The sequence below is a fragment of the Nycticebus coucang genome, chromosome 9 (assembly GCF_027406575.1).
Source record: "Nycticebus coucang isolate mNycCou1 chromosome 9, mNycCou1.pri, whole genome shotgun sequence".
Lineage (NCBI taxonomy): Eukaryota > Metazoa > Chordata > Mammalia > Primates > Lorisidae > Nycticebus > Nycticebus coucang.
The window spans coordinates 28,163,225-28,184,844 of NC_069788.1; the positions used below are offsets into that span (position 1 = coordinate 28,163,225).

General features: G+C 39.1%; 1 protein-coding gene across 3 annotated transcripts in view; it reads left to right on the top strand.

Annotated features, from left to right (window-relative positions):
- Window positions 1-21,620, top strand: part of PKHD1 (PKHD1 ciliary IPT domain containing fibrocystin/polyductin) — a 497,465-nt gene that overhangs the window by 90,075 nt on the left and 385,770 nt on the right. For all 3 annotated transcript variants that reach the window (XM_053602538.1, XM_053602539.1, XM_053602540.1), the window contains 3 exons: window positions 353-496; window positions 6,230-6,452; window positions 12,983-13,133. In XM_053602538.1, coding sequence (XP_053458513.1) covers window positions 353-496; window positions 6,230-6,452; window positions 12,983-13,133 — 518 coding nt within the window. The remainder of the gene's footprint in view (window positions 1-352; window positions 497-6,229; window positions 6,453-12,982; window positions 13,134-21,620) is intronic.

Genomic DNA, 21,620 nt, shown 5'->3' on the forward strand with positions numbered 1-21,620 from the left:
CAGAGACTCTATACCTGGATACCTTTGGGACGTGAGACAGGTAGTTGGGGGACCCTTTATTTTATGCTCTTTTGTATAAAATGTTTAAAAACTGTACATAAGGCATCAATTTTCTGTATAAAAATGGTTAAATTTAAAAGACCTCTTTAAGATAACATTCTGACATTGGCACCTGACAGCCCCAAGGCCAGAGTGCAGAAGAAACAGGATGTCAGGAACCCGAAGCTAGTTGTGTGGATTCTGCGGGTATAAAAAGGATAGGTAGGAAGAAAACAAAGATTTGAATTTTGAGTTAAGTAAAGAAGAAGAGCTTTGTCTCTGTGATCATGGACTTGTGATTTTATCTTTAAAGGCTACCTGGGTGGAGGTCTTGTGCATGTCTTTGGAACAGGATTTTCTCCAGGGAAGATCTCAGCTGCTGTGTGTGGTGCTCCCTGCAGAATCTTGGCTAATGCTACAGTGTCGGCCTTCAGCTGCTTGGTGCTCCCCTTGGATGGTGAGTAAAGATGCTACATGTGTGTATTTTAAGGTACAGTAGAACCTCTGTAAGTTGACCACCCAAGGGACTGTGATAAACTGGTCAACATGAGGAGTTGGTCAACATAAGGAACTAGGCTTACTGTACTGACGTGTACATGTGGTGCATGTCCAGTCTATAAAGATTAGGTCAACTTAAGGAGATGGTCATTGTAGAGAGATGGTCAACTATGGAGGTTGTACACCATATAGCTAAATGAAATTATATTCTTTGGTTAGTTCTATTTCTGTAATTAATGCTATGGGAACCACTAATTATTCTGTGTTCCTGGGAAAAGAATTTCTTTACTCCTCACCTAAAATAGTAATTAGAATCTGGAGCCACCTATCATAATAGTTCATAATAACTTTTGTCATATAGTCCAATGTTAAACAAACATCAAAAAATTTGTCACCTATGTTCTTGATTGCAGTCATGTGATGATGGGAAAGGTAATTCTGAGTATTAATTTCAATGACAGCTGTAGACATTGTGGAGGAAACATATTCTTAGACTTGTTCTGAGGAGAGGTTGCTGAATTCTCCTGCTTATTGGAGGGACCAGCATGGAGATTATCAAGCTGGACATCTCTTGAAAATTGGCTCAAGAGAGAAACAGATGAAAGAATTGGGAGAATTGTGCTCAGGTCTTGAATTCTTACAGGCAAAAGAGTCAACATTCACATTATCTTCTTGTTCTGCAACGTCCATGTAATTACCCAGTTCTTACTCAGTTAAATATAATATGCTCATTACTTTAAGCTGCCTGGCCATCATGTACATTGTGGTGTGGGATATTATCTCTTTGTTGGAATAAAGAGAAAGATATATAGCTTGGGACCTCACAACATGAAAAGGGAAGAAATTATCCTTATTATCATTGGAACTTATTGCATTTGAGACAACTCAGATTTAGCCAGGTGATTTTCTTGTTTGCATAGTCATAGATATTGTATCTGTACATTTAAGAACCATTTACACACCTGCTTTCTTGATACTGTTTTAAGATATGTTCTTAATTTATTTGTCCACAACTTAAATGAGAGCTAAGGATTTACAAGGTGATAAAAGTATCATGTCATCTGAGCTTGGGCAATAATTCTACGATAAGCGTATGTGATGGCGGTTGACACCAGTGGTTCTCAACCCGTGGGTGGCGACCCCTTTGGGGGTCAAACGACCCTTTCACAGGGATCTTCTAATATCAGATATTTACATTACGATTTATAACAGTAGCAAAAATTACAGTTATGAAGTAGCAACGAAAATAATATGATGGTTTGTGGTCATCACGACATGAGGAACTGTATTAAAGGGTCGTGGCATTAGGAAGGTTGAGAACCACTGGTTTATACTGAGTTATCTTAGAAAGAAAGAGGAGGAGGAAAAAGAGGAGGAAGGAGATGAGATGGAGAAACATTCCTTGATTAAAATACAAGATATAGAGTTTCCTATTATCACCATGTGTGTAAACACAATATTATGATAGCAAATTGATTCCACAATAGGAAATTTAAGTTACAATAGAAGATTTAAGTTTAAGGCACTGCCTGTTTCATTCACTGTTCTATCAGGTGTAGAGAAGTATTGGCTTAGGGCATGGGAAACATTGATACTTTGATGAATAGATGGAAGAAATAGAAATGAAAACAGAAACTAAGGTCCCACATTTCTAGTTTCTAATCTTAAACTAATGCTGTTACAGTTTTTACAAAGTCTTTCATATGTATGCCGCTTAAATTAGTACAATTTTTATACCATACTTTTGGGGGAGGGTAGAGGAAATGGGTGAATCATTTGGGTGTTAGTTGCAGGAATCAGGACTTTTTTTCTTAAAAACATTAATATACTTTTTAAACTCCCTTAGTGTTATTTTAAAAAAACTGAATTTCAACTAGAAGTCTGAAATAAAAATCAATGAGGTTTTAAGGTCAGGTAATTTGTGGTATTTAAAGTTTGATGAGTCCTAGGGGAGGAATAATAGAAATTATTAGAAAGATTCGATTAAGTTTTAGAAAAGAGCTCAAAATTCCTTGATTTTTAAAAGAAGAAAATATGAGTTGGGAGCTGTAACTCTCTATATTGTCACTAGGTGGCACCAAAGACTCAATGATTGTGCAAACAATACATTCTAGAGAAATACATAATTTTTTTCATAAAAACGTCTTTGAAAAGACTTTTAATCACAGTGTCTAAAGATGGAAAGGAACTTACTTCAGAGATTCCTTCCTTAAGATCCAACACCAGGTCCAGTGACACTTTTTGAGTATATAATTGTATACTGTTTTCCCCTAGGAGGTAGGTCTATAAGGGTCATCAAATGGTTAAAAAAGATGTGTCTCAGAAATTATTAAAAACTACAAATATTTCCTCTACTTTCAGACAGGATTTCAAATAACCAACTTAGTTAAGAATCTGTTAATATTTTAAGAGATTTTTCAACGGAGGACTTTTTAGCAGCAACCCTCACAAGTGTTCCACAGTACTGTTCTGAGAAATCCATCTTTCTACCTAACTGATACTCCATCACCCCATGTTTTTGAACCTGAATCAGAGGGTGGCTTTTTGGAAATCCGAATAATCTCAGTCCCCCTAAAGCAGCATTTCTCAGAATATGTTCCCTGGAGCCCCAACAACAGCAACAGGAACACCTGGGGGCTTCTTAGAAATATGCATTCTTGGGCATATTTTTGGACATCAGAAACTTCTCAAGTAAATGTTTTGGTGTCTCTCTTCTGAGCCCTGTCTGAAATTCTACATTTCATAATTTGAAGCCCTAAATTAGGTAGCTCCTCTGTGTAAGCAAGTTCTGGACGTACTGAGTAGTGTCATAAGATGGCTGTGTAATTTGGTCGCATATTTGTTTTTTAAATTATTCTGATTACACTCTTGGCCTGGTGCAGTGGCTCATACCTGTAATCATAGTACTTTTGGAGGCTAAGCTAGGAGGATTGAGGCCAGGAATCCTAGACTAGCCTGGGCAGCATAATGAGACCCCCATCTTTAAAGACTAACAAAAAAGAAATTAGCTGGTGCCAGCTACGAAGGAAGCTGAGGCAGGAGGCTTGCCTGAGTCCAGGAGTTGGAAGTTGCAGTGAGCTCTATTGCATGACTACACTCTAGCTGAGGCAACAGAGTGAGACTCTGTCTCAAGAAAAACAGAAAACAAAAAACTACATTGCTGTCTATAATCTTTCTGTTACCTACTGTTATTCCAAAGTGTGCGTGTGTGTGCGTGTGGATGTTTCTTTCTAATGTGGCTGTGTTTATATGTAAACAACTTCTCTCTTCCTTTTGTAGTTCACTACTTTATTCTTTTCATTTGTTCTTTTGCTTATTTCTGTTAACTTCTCTAACTTACCAAGTTTGCTTTGGGTTCTAATCCTTGCTTTGAGTTTTTGTCTTCGGTTTGACTTTGTACGATAGCTGATGTTTCATGTTCTGGGTTGTAGGTGTCGTCCCAGAACTCCGACTTCCCTAAGTATTGTTTTGCTTGTGCCTGTGCCACAGGACAAACGTGGTTTCTATCTGTGAGTGGTGCAGGGGAGTTAGAGCTCTCAAACAGTTCTCTTGCTACTTTTGGGGTCCCCCATTACAGAAAAGGTAAAAATTTTCTTTTGTTATATTTTACCTTTTCTGTAATGGTTGCTGAAACATCCTGTTGTTAGGTGAAACTAATCCTTTGTATCTGTTTAAAATGAGCAAGATCTTTGATCTTTGGTTTTTCTTGCATTTATACCTTGAATTATACATTCTGACTTTTTCATGGAAACTTTACCTTTTCCATGGGGCATGAAAAGCTAAAGTGATTAAGGTCACACAGTTATTTAGTGACAGAACTTTGAGTAAAACCCATGAAGTTTGATCCTCAGCCCTGGGTGATTTTCATAATCCACCTTGTCAATTTGCATCCACTTAATCACCTGTAATGAATTCATTATTTTATGGGTGCTGAGCCTGTTTTTATTTGCCTTAAGGCTTACTAACTGGAAAGTTCTTATGTTTTGTCTGTCCATACAAGAGTTCTACTGTCAGTTATTTTTACTGCTATAATTCATTCAAAATACATTCACAGAGAACCTCTGAGGTGCCAGGTGCTTTAGAACATAACAGCAACAATAATAATATTTAGGTGTGATTGCATAACTCCAATCCCTCTCACGTGTATTTGTCTCATTTCGCCCTTGCTGGGGAATTATGGTGAGGCAGGGAAGTGTAGGTGGAAGCCCACAGCCCTTGGTAACATTTGTTGCATACCTATATGGACAGGCTGGCTACAGAGGCAGCATGTTAGAGACATTGTTCTTTTTTCATCTTTATTAAGGTTTCCAGACAGAGTTGCTCCTACACCATCTCTAGTAGAGATTTATTTGTTCATCTTCTCAAGATTGCCAGTCTGCCTTATTGATGCTCTTTACATTTCTTTCTCATGATCCAGAAAGAAATGGCTCAAGGGGCAAAGGGGTTCAAATACCTTTTTTCTTTATAACATGTCAATGTTCATAATTATATGAAAATCAAGAAATCCCATTCACTCTGTTGCTACATCCTTAGCAAACACATAATCTCCAGAAGATTAGTCTCAAGAAAAAATAAAGAACACAAATCAATAAGAAAGAGAAAATCCCAGTATAAAAAATAGGAAAATGATAGGAATAGGAAGTTGACAGAAGAGAAAACGTGAGTTCTTACTAAACATAAAAAATTGTTCAACTTAAAAGTATTGTGCAAGTTAAGACCACACCGAGATACCATTTTATATACACTAGATTGACAAAAATTAAGAGTCAGATAATTTCAGGCACTGACAATCATGTTGAGTAATGGAAACTCACAAATATAGCAGATAGGAATGTAAAAATAATGCAATCGCTTTGGAAAACAATATGGCACTATCTTGTGAAGTTGAACTTGCCCCTTACCCTTTGAGTAAGCAGTTATCTCTATAGGTATCTACCCTAGAGAAAATTTTGTACATGTTTTTAGTAGAAAAAACTGAGAAATACCCAAAGTCCAGCAGTAAGAGTATAGATAAATATATCTTAGTACAGGCAGACTCTGGGTTATGAACAAGATATGTTCTGCAGGTTTGTTCTTAAGTTGAATTAGTTTGTAAGTCGTAACAGGTACATATACCTATTGCCTGTAATAACCTGCGTTTGTAAGTACAAGTCGTACAGCAGTAGTATGTTTGTAACTCGGAGACTACCTGTACGTTTGTGTGATACAATATTAAACAGCAGTGAAATGTATCAACAATGGTTATATGCAATAATTTGGATAAATCTTAGAAATATTACTATGCTGAATGAAAACAGGAGATTGAAGAATATTTTGTCACATGTAATGTTTTATGAAGTTCAAAACGAATAAAACTCAGTAGTCTCTTGTTTAGGAATACAAACCCATGTGATAAAATTATTTAAAAAAATGCTAAGTGGTTATTTCCAAGAATGCAGAGCAAGCATATTACACCTGTTTTAGATCTTATGTTGGCTGGTGGATTCACATGAGTTTTTTATGGTGCTGATTTATGAAAATGTTACTTGCATTCTTCTGTGTATACTGTACACACCTAATACATTAAAAAGAGTAAACTGATAACTTCATTTTCTTGTTGGTTAAAGGAGGACACATGAACTTCATCTATGAAATGACTTGAGGCCTTCATTTCTTTCTGTGGTTCTTTCCTAATGGTGACTGTTTCCCACAGTGTCGATGGCTTTCCTGTGTGGCCTGAAGCGCAAGGAGGACAACTGTGAGGCCACCAGTTGCACCTATGTGCAGTGTGATTTGACTGTTGCTGTGGGGACAGAGAGACTGCCTGAGTCATGGCCTTACCTCTACATTTGCGAAGAAAGTGCTCAGCGCCTCTTTGTGCCAGATCACTGGACAGAGACAGTGTTTCCATTTTCATTTTCAGGCCTCTTCATCAGGTAATCTTGTCTTCTCTCTCCCTGACCTTCCCCACAAGGACATGGCCAATGGCTGATGGAGCCATGAGACAGCCAGGTGGGCCTGGCTGAAGGTGGGGTGGCGGGCTGCAGCTCTCTTGGAGGGGCCAGTCTGTTGTGGATCCCAGCCAGCCTGCATTTCAAAACATCTCCTGTCTTTTTCAAATGTTTAAGAGAACATCTGAAAAATCTGCCCTGTAAACAGCTCGCTTTGTTCTTGCTTAGATTTTAATATTTATCTTCCCATCCAAAGCAACATCTGGTGAATGCCAATGGGGAAAAAGATTAGACATTATGAAAAACAGAAGGCTCCCCCCATTTCCTTTTTCTTTTCTTTCCAAACAGATTCACAATTATGAAAAAAAGTCATAGAGAAATCCTGCAGATTGTACAATGTTTATTCAAAAGGGGAGGGGGGATTATGTAGGTGGAATTACCATAGAGCTAGGATTCGGAAGTCTTAAGTTTATAAGGATTTTTTTGAACTTAAAAAACTCCCCAACAAATAAATACCACAACTTTCCAGGTTAACTCTCCTTTTCTAAACAAATTAAAAAAAGAAAAGTGTGACCATGTTGGTAACTCTGGATGGTCTTAATTTCAGCAAGCAGTTCTTTTCCTGTGCAGGGTGATATCTCAGGGCTGAACATTGCCCTGAATTCTTCATTATTTCTTCTCTAGATAGAGTGGCTACTTCTGGTTATTTAATGAAGGTCTATTTTCTCATTAAACTATAAAATTAAAGAAGACCAATTACCCACAGTGAAAGAGATAAGCAGCTCTTTCCATGGCAGTCTGACTTTTTGATGTCCTGACACAGTCTGTGTTTTAGAATGAATTTGCCAACACAGGTTTGGGTTTAGCTGGAGGAAAAGAGCAAGCTCCATGGCTGGTTGCTTTCTAACAGGGCCCGAAGAACCCTGCTTGTGTCACATAGGAAATGGGGTGAGACTGGATTTCAGCATTTATTAATACCAGACACTAAGAAGTACGCGTCAACAGTTTCTGGCTCTACTCAATTCACAGATTTTCTCTGGATCCCCAAACAATTGGTTGGAATTCTTCTGTGCCCTCCCTCTTTATTCTGGAAGGGGGCTGAGACAACTGCAGTTATTAAAAGTTATACCCTTATCTGGTGATTGCAGCAGGCAAATGTCGGTATATTTTCTTAAGAATTAAAATAAATGCCCTGTGATTTAAACAAAGTTTAGTGTTGATGAGGGTGGAGGGAAGCTCTGACTGCTCTCTCTTGCCAGTGGGGAGGTAAGTTGATATAATCTTTAGAGGACAATTCAATAATGCACTAATACTAACCTTATAATTCTTTATATTATGTGACCCAGCATTTTCACTTCTAGGATTTTATTCTAAGAAAGCAGATAGAAATGTGTGGTATTTATAAGCAACCATTTTCTTAAGGTTTCCAATACAATAAAATATTTAAAATGAAATAAGTTTTAGTAACAAAAAGTGCCTCCACATGACATGAGACTAAGAAACCTTTAAAAATCATGAGGTAGAATATCTAATGAACGGTAAAATGCTTGTGATATATTGAAAAGTGAGAATCACAAGTCACAAAGTAGTGTATCAACTTGATCCTCCTGTTGTCAATAGTACTTCTGTTTGTACCCACATTGGTGATTAGAGAAAAGATTGGAAGGATGTATTCTAGAATGTCAATGGTGCTTATCTTTATGTAGCTGGATTACTGATCTTATTTATTTTCTTCATTAATTTTTATGTCTTTTTTCAGTGAATATGTACTGATTTGTTATCAAGAAAACACATTATGAATTATACAGGGGGCATAAAAAATAATAGTCCAAATAACCTACTTGTTTTCTCTTAAGGTTATATTGTGAACCCAGAAGATTAATGTCCAGAATCTTTTCAGGGAACCCACTTGCTTTGAATCTTGTCTCTCTGTCAGTCACTACCTCTATGGGTCTCATGTCATGTGGCAGAGGCAGACATGTGTCTGTGGCAAAAATATCCCCTATCCATTTATCCTTCCATGCAACCAGTACTTACCAACTGTCTACTATGTTCTAGGTGTTGTGCCAGGTGTGGGTGACTCAATGGTAAATAGATTGTGACAGTCTCTGTCCTTAAGAGTAGAGGAGGATGGGCGGCGCTCATAGCTCAGTGGGTAGGGTGCTGGTCACATACCCTGAGCCTGGCGGGTTCGAACCCAGCCTGGGACAGCTAAAACAATGATGACACCTGCAACAACAAAAACAACAACAACAAAAATAGCCGGGTGTCGTGGTGGGCGCCTGTAGTCCCAGCTACTGGGGAGGCTGAGGCAAAAGAATTGCTTAAGCCCAAGAGTCTGAGGTTGCTGTGATCTATGACGCCACGGCACTCTACCCAGGGTGACAAAGTAAGACTCTGTCTCAAAAAAAAAAAAGTGTAGAGGAGGAAGTCAGGTAGTAAACAGAATGATTATACGCTGTGATAAGTGCTATGAAGTGATTAAAAAAAATAATGAGGAGCTACTTTAGATAATGTGCTCAGAGGAGGCTTCTCTGAAGAATTTCCTTTTACATTGAGGTAAGAAGGGAGAATCAGGCAGTGGAGGCAGGGAATGCAAAGGAACCATCAAGTTTTATGTAGTGCTCAGAGGCCAGTAGGGTGGAATTAGAGTGGGAAGGAAGGAAAGAGGCCGTTGAGGAGCTCAGGGGGTATGTAAGGCATACAGGGCCCTCGGAAGGGGTTTGGATTCTATTCTAAGTGAATATTAAGTAACTTTCTAAAGTCACACACTCAGGCCACAGCCCCAATGGGACTGGAACTTATGTGAGGTGCTGGGGGTGGGGGGACAAAGCCACAGTGTACTTAGCATGATGCCATGTCATCAGCGTGGTTCCAGGAGCATCGCTGAGCTGCGTGGGGTCAGTGAGACTTCATAAAACTAGGAAGCACTTTCAGGTTAAGTGAGGGATATAGAAGGCTTCCAAGTGTTTTTACTCCCTGTCCTGAAAGGTACTTGCAAGGTTACCTGCTTATGTTAGAATCTGATGAGACCAACTGAGGGAACAATAGATTGAGGGTCCAGAATCTTAGGTTCTAGAACTTTCTTTGCCACCATTTGGACCCAAAATTCTTACCATATTCCCCCCAAATCAATATTTGTGTGTGTGCATGTGTTCATCTGCAGCTATATATATTGGTATCTTCATACATACATACATATACAGTAAACCTCCATAATTGGGGGAGGTTTACCTCCCTATATTGACCATTTAAGTTGACCTAATTTTCATAAACCGGACATGCACTGTGTGTATGTGTTAGCACAGTCAGCCTAGTTCCTTATGTTCACCCCCTCCGTATGTTGACCAGTTTGTTGCAGATCCTTGGGTAGTTAACTTACAGAGGTTCTACTATATTTATATTTATATTTAAATCTGCCCAACCATATTTCTTAATTCATAGAATTATTATAGAAGAAAATGTGGAATAGTAGCTGGCTATTTGGAAACTTTGAAATCTTGTAAATGTTAATATATTTTTGATATTCTGGTGTCTCAGCAAGTTTTTGTGATGGTTTTTTAATGAAAAAAATTTCTAGCAAGGTGATCAGGAACAAATACAAAAAGAATATGAGCTAAAGCTTGAAGAAAAGTCCAAGCTAATGAAAAGGGTTTGGCTCTATTCAGAGAAGAATGTCTGGGGGAAGATAGTTTATTGCTAACAGACAAAGACAGGGCAGAACGAATTAGATCATTGTACCATACATTTTCCAGGAAAGAATCTAGAAAAGGCATACGAAGATTTATTAGGAGGGTGGAAGCCCAAGGCTGAGAAAAATTGTAAAGGAGGTCAGATACTACTTTCCTTGAGTTCAAGTCCCAGATCATTCATATATTGGATACAAAAAATTGGCTGATATGACTAAAGACCCACACTGCCAATAAACCAAGAGAAGGGCCCACATAACAGAAGAGGGATAATGGGCAAATCAAATATTCTACAAATGGCCAAAAGAAAAGAGAAAAAGGAAGAATTCTGGAAATCTGGACAACTAAGCTTGACATTATACCTGACAAAATTCTAGAATGAATTATTTATCAGATGGATTTTGAGCCTTTAGAAAGGAAAGAAGTTATCTGGAAACTGGTTCTCAAAGAATGTGGTGGTGTGGTAAACCAATTTCATTTCCTTTTGGATAAGTTTATAAGTGACTTATGACATAAATAGGGACACCTTGGTAAACTGTTTTAACAACCTCTCCACCTCTAGTAGCAAAACAACAATCTAGGTCCAAAACACAAAGTACCTTGGCACAAGCCTAAAATTGCTCTGAAGTCAGGTGTTTGCAAAGCCCATGTGAATTTTGCATGTTCTTTCACCATATTTCCACATGTATGTAAATATCGCATTACATTTTAATTTTAAAATTAAATTACTTTGCTTTTTCTTTCTGAGTCTTGGTATATGACTGACACCTTGGGAACAAATGCTATATTTATTCTGTGGCTCTGTCTACCCCACGGGTGATGGCTTAGCTAAGTGGATTTATAGCTAAATTACAGGCTACAGATTCAAAATGTTTTGAGCAATGGGCCTAAACCAGGGAAATAAAATGTAACCACAGTGAACATAAGTTCTCATGTTTACCTTTCAACCATAGTCCTATCAATGCCATTGCCACCAAAACTAACAAGAACTGCCTTTACCAGACTCCCACTGTACACTGGGTCTCATGCCAATCATTTTGTGTGCTTCATTTCAGTCAATTTCCTCTACACCTCCACAAAACAGGTACTCAATTGTTTCTATTTCATAAATGTGGAAATCAAAGCTTAGTGAAAAGTGTCTTCGGTGTCACGTAGATGGTAAATATCTGGGCTGGGATTCAAATCCAGGTGATCTTCTTCCAAGCCCAACCTTTATATGCATATATTTTTGAGAAAATGAATCGAACAAATTCAGCATGGGGAAATCCTCAGGCAGTTGCAGCTCTGAGCCTTTGAGTTGACCATCATCTCAATGTACACATAGGGGCTGTCAAATGAACACAGTGCTATGTAGGTGCCATAGGAGTGGGAGACCAGAGCCCCCTGGTCATCAGCCCAAACTATCTGCCTTCAGTTCTGGGTAATGTGATGTTAAAAAATTGACAATCTATAGGAGGTCTAGAGGACAGTAGGCCTGGGAGTCATGTCTTAGGACTTAGGTGAATCCAGAGTGGAGACAATTTTTGTATGAAGAAGAGAAGATTAAGTGGTGAGATGTAATATTTATCCTACTCATTATTTCTAGAAAATTGTGGGAGAATCCATCATGACATTGACTTGGAAAAAGATGCCATTGTTTGACATGATTTATAGTTTCTCAACAGGTGACCTTTTGCTCTTTCTTGCACCCTTCCTGATCTTCCCATGGGATCTATCATCTTTCTGGCTGACTTCGACCAGCATCTCAGAACTTGAGAGCACTGCTCTAGGAAAGAGAACACCTGGGTTCTGATTTCAGAGCTGCCAGAGTTTTGTGTTTGACTTTGTGCAAATCTCCTGATCTCTTTAGGTTACATTTTGTTTTTTATATTCCTCTACCTATTTACAGGCTGAAATGAGATCATGCATATGAATTGTTGAAAAGTATAAAACATCATGCATTATTATTAACTAATAATCTTTGAGTTAGTTGCAACAATGCCTACAGCCAGGATTATTCCTGAATAAATATCACACCTGTTGGGGACAATCCCCTTCAATATCCATGTTCTCACCTCCTCTAGACCGCATATTTTTAGACTTTCTGTAATGCTACACTGCTGTTTTTCATTTTAAATCCAGTCTGGCTTCTCTCTTTAAAGCAAAAGGACTTTTTAAAGCAAGTGGCTGCTAGTATAACTGGCACATATATCGAATCTCCTTAGTCTGGGCTGTTAAGTAAGTTTAATTAATTTACTAAGTTAATGTTCCACTGCTAGCAACAGAGCCTCATTGCCATCAGCTGGGGAGAGGGAATTGAAAGCCTAAATGAGCTCATTTTTTCACAGTTGGAATTAGGGACCAGTTAGCCAGTTGTGTGGGTTTTCCAATTTCTCCATCTGCCCTAGGGGGATTCAGGCAATTCACCCCCTCCAAGACTAAGTTTGAATAACAGCAGAAAGAAGGAAAGGAAAAAGGAAAAAAAAATACAACCCCAAACTCTCCCCAACATTTGTTTCCATTTTTGGAACTGGAACTATTGCCCATGCGTTGCTTGTTAAGTTCGGCTTGGGGAAGCTTTTGCTAATGTTCTTGATAGATTTGGAGAAGAGAAAGGCCTCAGTGAAAGATATTTACTATGTGCATTTTCATTGCAGGGTGTTCAGATAAAGGGAAAACAAATAAACAATAAAAGAATGGAAACAAAATTACAGAAATTTGCAAAATTTGACAAATGGTGGCCTGTAGTTGCCACAAGCTAATGGCTTGCAATGATTAATAAGAGTAAAAATAATTGCATTTCATTAAGATTGATGACACCCCATTTAACCTCCCCTCTCGTTTCAGCCCTAAAGTGGAAAGAGATGAAGTTCTCATCTATAATAGCTCCTGTAACATTACCATGGAAACTGAGGCAGAGATGGAGTGTGAGACGCCTAATCAGCCAATTACCGCCAAGATTACTGAGATACGGAAAAGCTGGGGCCAGAACACTCAGGTATAATCAAATCTTTTTTACAGACTGATTCAAACAGCTCAAATTAAATTTGTAATATTGTGTACATTAAAAAAACAATTTAGTCCAAATGGCAGCGATATATAATATTAAATGCTCTCAAACTTTGAGGAGCTGGTCTAATGCACAATATCTGAATTCAAAGTTAAATCTGGTTAATCATATATTTTCTCAAAAATAAATGAGTGCTGCCTGGGCTCTTTTAAAGCAAATTCTGAACAGATAATCTTCTCAGCATTTTGTCCTGATTTCTGCATGCATGTTTGGAGAGGGCTCTGAGTGGTTTATTTCCTCATGAAATAAATGGCCTGCAATTTAACCAGGTTCTCCTAGAAGGCTTCTAAGTCACTCGGCCATCCTCTGCTTAGTAGGACAGCAATGTCTGTGGGTTCATTGGTTCATCTCTGCTCCTTGGGGAACAGAGTGGAAACTTCAGTTTCTGAGGGGATGACATGGCCATTAGAACTGAGAAGGACCGCAGGGCCATTTGGTCTAACCTCTGTACCTCAATTCCCTATCCATTTTGAAATTGTCTAAACCACTCCCTCCAAGTGGCTCTTTTATGAATGTATTCTGAAGTTTCCAGTGAGGAATTCCAAAGCCTCACCAGGGAATTTGCGAGAATTGAAATCAGAGGCTCAGGGCTCTTTGGAAATGGATCAGATAATCTCTTACAGCTCCCCAGGCTTCTCACTGTACACAGATAAAAAATAATATTTATTGAGCACCTGCTCCCTTAGGTGCCTTCCTCTTTATGAAAGCCATTCTCAAATTTTCCTGTTTGTCTCTTTTATTTGGAACAAACATTTATTGAGTGCCTATTATGTGCCCCTCAGTGTCCCAGTGAGCGCTGCTCCACTGTACTTCTTGGTTTCGAAATATATGCCTTTAAAAAAAAAATCACTTTTGTACTGGGGCTGAAAATGTGTGGAGTTACAAATAACAGTTCCCCCATCTTTCTGAAAGTGTTCTCTGCCTACCCCACGCTCTGTCCTGTCCCCTCACAGGGCATTTCACTCCCCTTACCTTCCCTGCCTCTCCAGAGTGCTAGGATCACCTGATCCTGCCTCTCCTGGACCACTGTCCCCTCATCACAGCCTCCACTTCACACTGGGCCTCTTTCTCAGTTCTCAGGGATGTGTCAAGGGTTTATTGTGGTGAAGGAGAACAGCTGTGGGACAGTGAGTGAGCTGTAAGCCTCTTTGTGGCTCGGTTTCTGTGAGGTGGGTAATAACCTCATGGGGTCGTGGTGATGCTCATGTGAGCAAATGCTGGTGAGAGGGAAGGGCTGGCACAGGGGCCTCAAGCAAGTACATCACTTGCTGCCTGGCGCATTTCAGGCAAGTTACCTAACCCCTGTGTACTTGAGTTTTCTCATCTGTGAAGGGGGGATGATACTAGTATCCACCTAACAGGGTGTTTGTGTGGACCACTGAGAGCGCTAAGCTCACACCCAGCAGGTGTCCTGTGACAGCCATACTTGGCAGCGCTAGTCACAGGTAGTAGTGCTAGAAAATGGTAGGGTATCATTTCTCTGTAGTGTTTGCTGCTTTGACCAGATCATTTCACTTCTTAGGTTTCATTGAATTGTTCATCCTCTCAAAGTCTAAATCTGAATTTTTTTAGAGTCTTAAATGCCTCACATTTTTAAAAAATGTTCATGTAACATGTATTCGTTGGGTTCTAACCATGTTCAAGGTCCTCTGCTATGCTCTGAAGGACATAAAAAAATAGTATGGAAAAAGACCTTCATGTTTAAAGCTGTATATGGAAGTAGGTAAGTTTGAAGGAGGGCTGGTGTTCATAGCGGTTGGATGAAACGTTTGAGACCGTCCACACCAGCCTTCTTATTTTCGAGATGAGTTAACTGAGCTTCATGAAGAGATATGACTTGATAAAGGCCACACAGCTAGTTATGGGGCATCAATCTGTGTGGCTATGAGTGATTGTGGGGGAATATGTGTATGTATGTCTTTCAAAACCTTCTAGGCAAGTGCCAGTGTGTAGGAGACTTCAGTCCTAAGGGAACAAGGGGATATAGGTACCAAAGTTGTAGGATCCAGATGTGATGGGTGTTGCACTCAGGTGTTGGTGAAACTGTCATTTTTTGAACAGTCTGTTGGGGACAGGAACGCTTCAAGCAGCCAGGAGTGGATGGGGAAAAATGACAGGGATTTATAACAAAATTATCTGAGTTTGTGACTGGGTTTAGATCCAGTGGGCTCCTAAAGATGGAAACAAGTCTCAGGGCATGCATCCTATCACATTGACTAGGTCAGTATGATAGGAGTTCAGGAAGAATGATGATTGGCACATGGTTGCTGAAAGCCCAGAAAAACAAAATTCTTGGTAATAGGAAAGTTGTTAATTCTAGACTCTCTAATAGGGTGGTTTGGTTGCTTTAGGAACTGGATATAATGAAGTCTATATGTAGAGGATTTATTAACTAAATGGATAATTTGTCACCCAATTCAGGAAGCTTTTGAGAGCGCAAGGTCCACAATTAATAATTACGTCAGGATAACACGTCACCCATGTTGGGGTGTGTGATTACCTTACCTGGGCTTGTGAATGGAACAGCTTGTCACTCATATGTGATGCATGGTTACCCTACCCATGTTGGGGTGTACAATTTCCCTGCTTTGAATTGGGAGCAATATTCCACCTGTGTTAGGATACATGGTTACTTTATCCAGACATAGCCTCCAGAAAGGCCAGCACTGACAGGTGCTTAATCAGGTTGAGAATCCCAATTCCATGCCCAAGACTTCCCTGTGTGAGAATCTTAGAACACTTGTTTCACAGAACAAATATTTAGTGATAAAAAGGCTTTTTTTTTAAGACAGAGTCTCATTCTGTTGCCCCAGGCTAGCAGAGCGCTGTGGAGTCAGCCTAGCTCATAGCAACCTTAACTCTTGGGCTCAAGTAATTCTTCCACCTCAGCCTGCCGGAGTGTTAGGATTCTAGGTGTGAGCCACTCTGCCCGGCCCCTACCAAAGAACTTTTGAGAACATTCAATATGTGACTGTGTAATGTGATCTGTAATTTCTAAGGAGGATAGTGGTATGGAATATTATATAAACTTATTTGTCTATGGAACTCATTTCCAGAACTTCCCTCAGGGCTGACATCTGTCCAGCCGCCCTCACTTGTGGAAGTATTGTCCATGCCATGCTCTTTCTTCTGTCATACTCTGAGGCTGGGTGCCCGTAGCTCAGTGGTTACAGCCCTGGCCACATGCACCAGAGCTGGTTGGTTCCAATGAGGCCTGGGACTGCTACAAAACAAAACAAAATAAAACAAAAGTAGCTGGGTGTTGTGGCGGGCATCTATAGTCCCAGCTACTAGGGAGGCTGAGGCAAGAGAATCTCTTTAGCCCAAGAGTTTGTGGTTACTGTGAGCTGTGACGCCATGACACTCTATAGAGGTTGACAAAGTGAGACTCTGTCTCAATTAAAAAAAAAAAAAAAAAAGAACCCGCAGGAGTAGTGCAAGGAACATGATGTGTGTGAAGGAGACTGGAGCGTTGTGAGTTAGGGAAGGTGTGTGGGATGGCAGTGTGATCTATAGGTGTTTGGTCCTTTAATTCAGCAGGTGATGAGTAATTCTTGAGGTGTTACTGCTCAGTCAGAGGTGTGCTTTAGTCACCTTGACCTGGTAGTGAGGTCTGGGTGGACTCATAGGAGGTAGGAGCATCTCTACCAGGTGAGAGAGATAACTCAAGTAGGGAAATGGCAGCGGGACTGGACAAGAGAGAACACACTGAACAATCAGCACTCGATAACGTATGGTAGACAAAGTGTTCAAAGTTCTGGGAGAGTAAACGTGGTAGGGAAGAAAAATTGTGTGCTGGCTTTTCAAATTAATCTTTTCAAAATTTTGAATACAATACATGTATGGTCATGAATCCCAGATTGGAATCTCTGGCCCAGAACTCTCTCCTGAACTTGAGATTCCTGTACCTGTCTCCTGAGGTCTTCCCAATGACATCTCAAATTTAGCGGGTTCTAAAGTGAATTCCTGCTCTCCACTGCTCTCTCCCTCATAGCCTTAAACTGAGCTGATGGCAGCTCTATCTTTTTGTTGCTCAGGCCATAGAGGCATCCTGACCTTCCAAATCCCATGTCAGATCCATCAGGAAATTCTGTTGGCTCTACCTTTCATCTGACCCCTTTGTAGCAATTCTACTGCCACCACTGTCACCATCATGTCTTACTATTTATCACAAGGCCCCCCCACCTCCCTGATTCTACCTCTATCTCCCATTGGTCTGTTCTAATATGGCCACAGTGATCTTTTTAAAATGTATCTTATAATTCCATTCTCCAAAGCTTTCCAGTGGCTCCCAAATTCTCTCACAATCAAATTCAGGTTTTTCAACCATTTTTATTTCCTGGCACACTTGAACTTATAGTTAAACTTCTGTGGCACACTTTAATTATGTTGATCAAAAAAAAATGTCAAAAAAAGGAATATACTACTGTGCTTTTTGTGCTTTAAACTTCTTTTGGAAATAATTTAATTAATAATCTTAAAAAAATTTCCCAGCACACCTAAGATCCTCTCATAGCACACCAGTGTGCTACAGCATGTAGGTTGAGAAACCACTGCCTTATGCTGACCTAGAGGGCCATGGTCTGCCCTCCTCACTCCCCACCCCAAGCTCCTCTCCAGCTGTCTCTCTTACTTCTCCTGCTTTTATCTTCTGTTTTCTGACATTCTGGCTCCTTGCTGTTCTTGGAACATGCCAGGCATTCTTCTACACTGAGGCCTTTGCATTTGCTGTTCCTTTCACTTAGAATACTTTCTTCCTTCCTTTTTCAAGTTCAACCCCCTACTTCAAGATTTTGCTGAAATGTTACTTTTCTATGAAGTCTGCTCTTATCATTTAAAATTGCAGCCCACTGCTCATGCTTCCAATTTCCATTGTCCTATTCTATTTTTCCATAGTTCTTATCACCTGTTAATATATGACTTAAGTTACTAATTTATTATGTTTATTGTTTAGTATCTGACTCTTCTTTCTAAGATATGATCTTCAAGAAGGCAGAAAGGCTTGTCTACTTTTTGTTCATTGGTGTGTTCTATACACCTAAAACAGAACCTGAATCAATTGTATTAACAATTGATTAAAACAATACGTAAATAAAAATAAAAGAAGTTTAAAAAGCCTTCTCATTTGCCACTTCTCCAATTCTGTTCCATGATGATCATACCTAAAAGGAAATATAAAGGTCTAATAATTAAGTTTGCCAACACATCCTAGGAAAAGTGCTACATACCTCACTGCTGACTATCACTAAGATCACCTTTGAAGTTCTCCCTTTGGGAAGCTATGCACTGACACCAGTGCCTAGTCTACCCTTCAGAACAATTTGGGAACTCTTCTGGAATGGCCATTAGAGCTGTTGTCATAATTACCCTTGATGTCCTGAATGTTATCAAAATGTCCTACTTTCAATATTTCCTTTATCTTTAGGTAAAGAAAAAATGTCATTGGGAGCCAGAGCAAGTGAGTACAGAGGATGTTCTAATACAGTTATTTGTTGACTGGCTACAAATTCCCTCACAGACAGTGGTGTGTGAGCTGGTGCATTATTGTGACGCAAGAGCCATGAGTTGGAGAAAAGTTCAGGTCATTTTTATCTAACTTTTCCAAACAGCCTTTTCAGCACTTCTAAATAATAAACTTGGTCACTGTTTCAAGTTGGTAAAGATTCATAAGGAACAATCCCTCTGATATCAGAAAAGGTTAGCAACATTGTTTTGACTCTAGATTTGGACTGACAGAACTTTTTTGATCATGGAGAATTGGCTGACTTCCATTGTGCACTCTCACAGTTTGTTTCAGTATTTATTGGTACACCCATGTTTCATTACCAGTGATAACAAGACCCAAAACATTGTCTTGCCTCATCCAAAAGGTCTTGGCAAACTTTGACTATCCTTTGCTTTTGTTCCTTATGAGCTTCTTCAGGACCATTTTTGCACATACCTTCCTCATGTCAGGATTTTTAGTTGAGATTTTCCTGTTTGTCTGCTGTTGTTTACTTGGTCTGTTATGTTTCTCAAAGTCAGCCAACAATTTTGACAAATGATTTGATCAATTTTTGCAATGTTTTCATCAATTCTGCTTGTTACTGGATGCACTGACCTCTTGTCATCAGTGATGCATTCTCTCCCCTCAGAAAAAATATTTAATCCACCTGTACAGTGCTGTTTCCTTCCTGGAATTATCTCCATAAACTTGGACTAACATGTCCCTGATTTCACTTCCACTCTTGCCAAGTTTAACAACAAATTTAATGTTTGCTTGTTGCTGTAATTCAAGCTCTAATGGCATATGAAAATATACAACAAAAATAATGAATGCTTACTCAGCAAGACACTGCCACATGTCAACATGAACACACCTGTGAGACATTGATATACCAATGTTATGAAACCTTATCAAGTTGTTTTTACATTGCTGCCAATGTAAGTGCATGGTGGCAAGTTCACTAACTTAGTTGTCAGACCTCTCACACCTGTACAGATACATGTACATCAGAGGCATGCACTCATTTGCACATAAAGATATTATCATGCTATGTATGTTGTTCTTCAACTTGTGTTTAAAAAATATGATAACACTCTATGATGTAAGTGCCTTGCAAAAGGGAATTTTCTTTTCTCAATGCTGTTTTATCAAAGCTTAGAGCTATGCCTAGTACATAGCTGAGCTCAAAAAGAAAAAAAATGAACAAACGGATTTATAAATGGATAGCTAAAATCCAGTCATCTTTTCATTTTAGCGAATGTAAATTTTTCTTTTCTTCCATAGGCATTGTTTATATCTACTATGTGTTAGACACTATGACACACTGGAACAAGAGAATTAGAAAAAGAAAACTCAAAAGAGTAATGGATAACACAATGGCGTGACGTAACACAATCATATGTTCAGATTTCTGTTGCATAGATAGCAGGTTGGTTTGGATGGATAGAGACACTATAGCAGTATAAACATAACACAAAACAAATTTACAGACAGCTATAAAGAATACAGCTACACTTTTCAATAGTGCTCTGGGAGAAATTCCAAGGATGGGGCAGACATCATGGAAATTAATGAAAACGGCTAAGTCAATATTTCTTTTGCTTCTTTCTCTCCCTTTCTTTTCTCTGTCCCTGTGTATATGAAATGTTTGGAACTCAGGCTCTCAAGATGAAATCTTAAGAGTGGCTCATGAAACCTAGAGGGATTATTTGCCTTGGGACAGGAGATGGAGACCATGTTCCTGGTAAATGTTAAGGCCAAAGTTAATGCAAGACAACCCTAGAACTCCATGACAGAGTCAGAGAAAGGAAGAAAGGGCAGCAGAAAGAAGCTTCCTCTTCATTTTTGCCTCAAAGGAATCCCTTCACTTTCACTCCACTCATCCAGAAACATCAGTTATGGTAACTTGAAGAAGCTTCTCTGAACATCTCATCTGTCATATCAGTGGAGAAAGAAGTTTGAAACAACACTATTAAAGTTTTCTGAGAAATGATTTTGAACCTAGAATCCTTATTCTTATTTGGAATAAGAACAAAATATAGACAAAGTTCATTGCCCTGTGAACTTTCTGAAAAATAATGTGCTCTTGCAAACTGCACAGTAAAATAAACAGGATGATATGAGATATTAACAAAAAATCCACAAAACAGAGTAAAAATTGTTGATAATGTGGCTTTGAAACTTAATATAATTTTAAAGAATGGATTCTTAACTAAATGGAAGCAGGAAACTCCTGTTTCAAGGAGATATAATTAAAGGAGAATCACAGGCATAAACTTTCTTTGATAAAATAAGGAGACATTTTTAATACAAACCACATTATGTGAAGATGGAAATAAATGGGAGAATGGCAAATGACTTAGAGTGGAGGAAAGTAAAGGAAGATTTAGAGTAAAAAAGAAGACATTTGCCCATAGTATCCTAGAAAAGCTTTGGAATTAGAGAAATTTAGGTATTAGCAAATGGGCATGACACAGGATGCTAAAATGAGGGTCTTGTTTAACCTCTATATTGAATAGCTATATCCCTAGCATACCATTCCTGGCTGACCAAGAACAAGAGACATCTGTTCCTATCCCACCCTTCAGGAAACAGGTGCCTACTTTCTGCAAGTTCTTGATACTAAGTGCAGGAGGGTAGGGATAGAGAATACAGCTGAAATCTGGGGGATGAATGGAAGGTCTGTTTTTTTCTTGAAAGAGAAGTAGTCAACTCTCTCATCCCCACTACATTCTTTCCTCTCCCCAGCTCCAGAATCTTGGCATACCAAGTTCTGTTCCTTCCAGGAAGGAGATTTCATGATATTTCTCTGAAGAGATTAAACTCACAGATACTGGCATTGAGAAGGCTCAAAAAGTTTTACTTGTATCAACTGCCCACTTAGATTTTTAGTGTCTTGACCTTAAATATAGCACATCCCAGGAGTATTT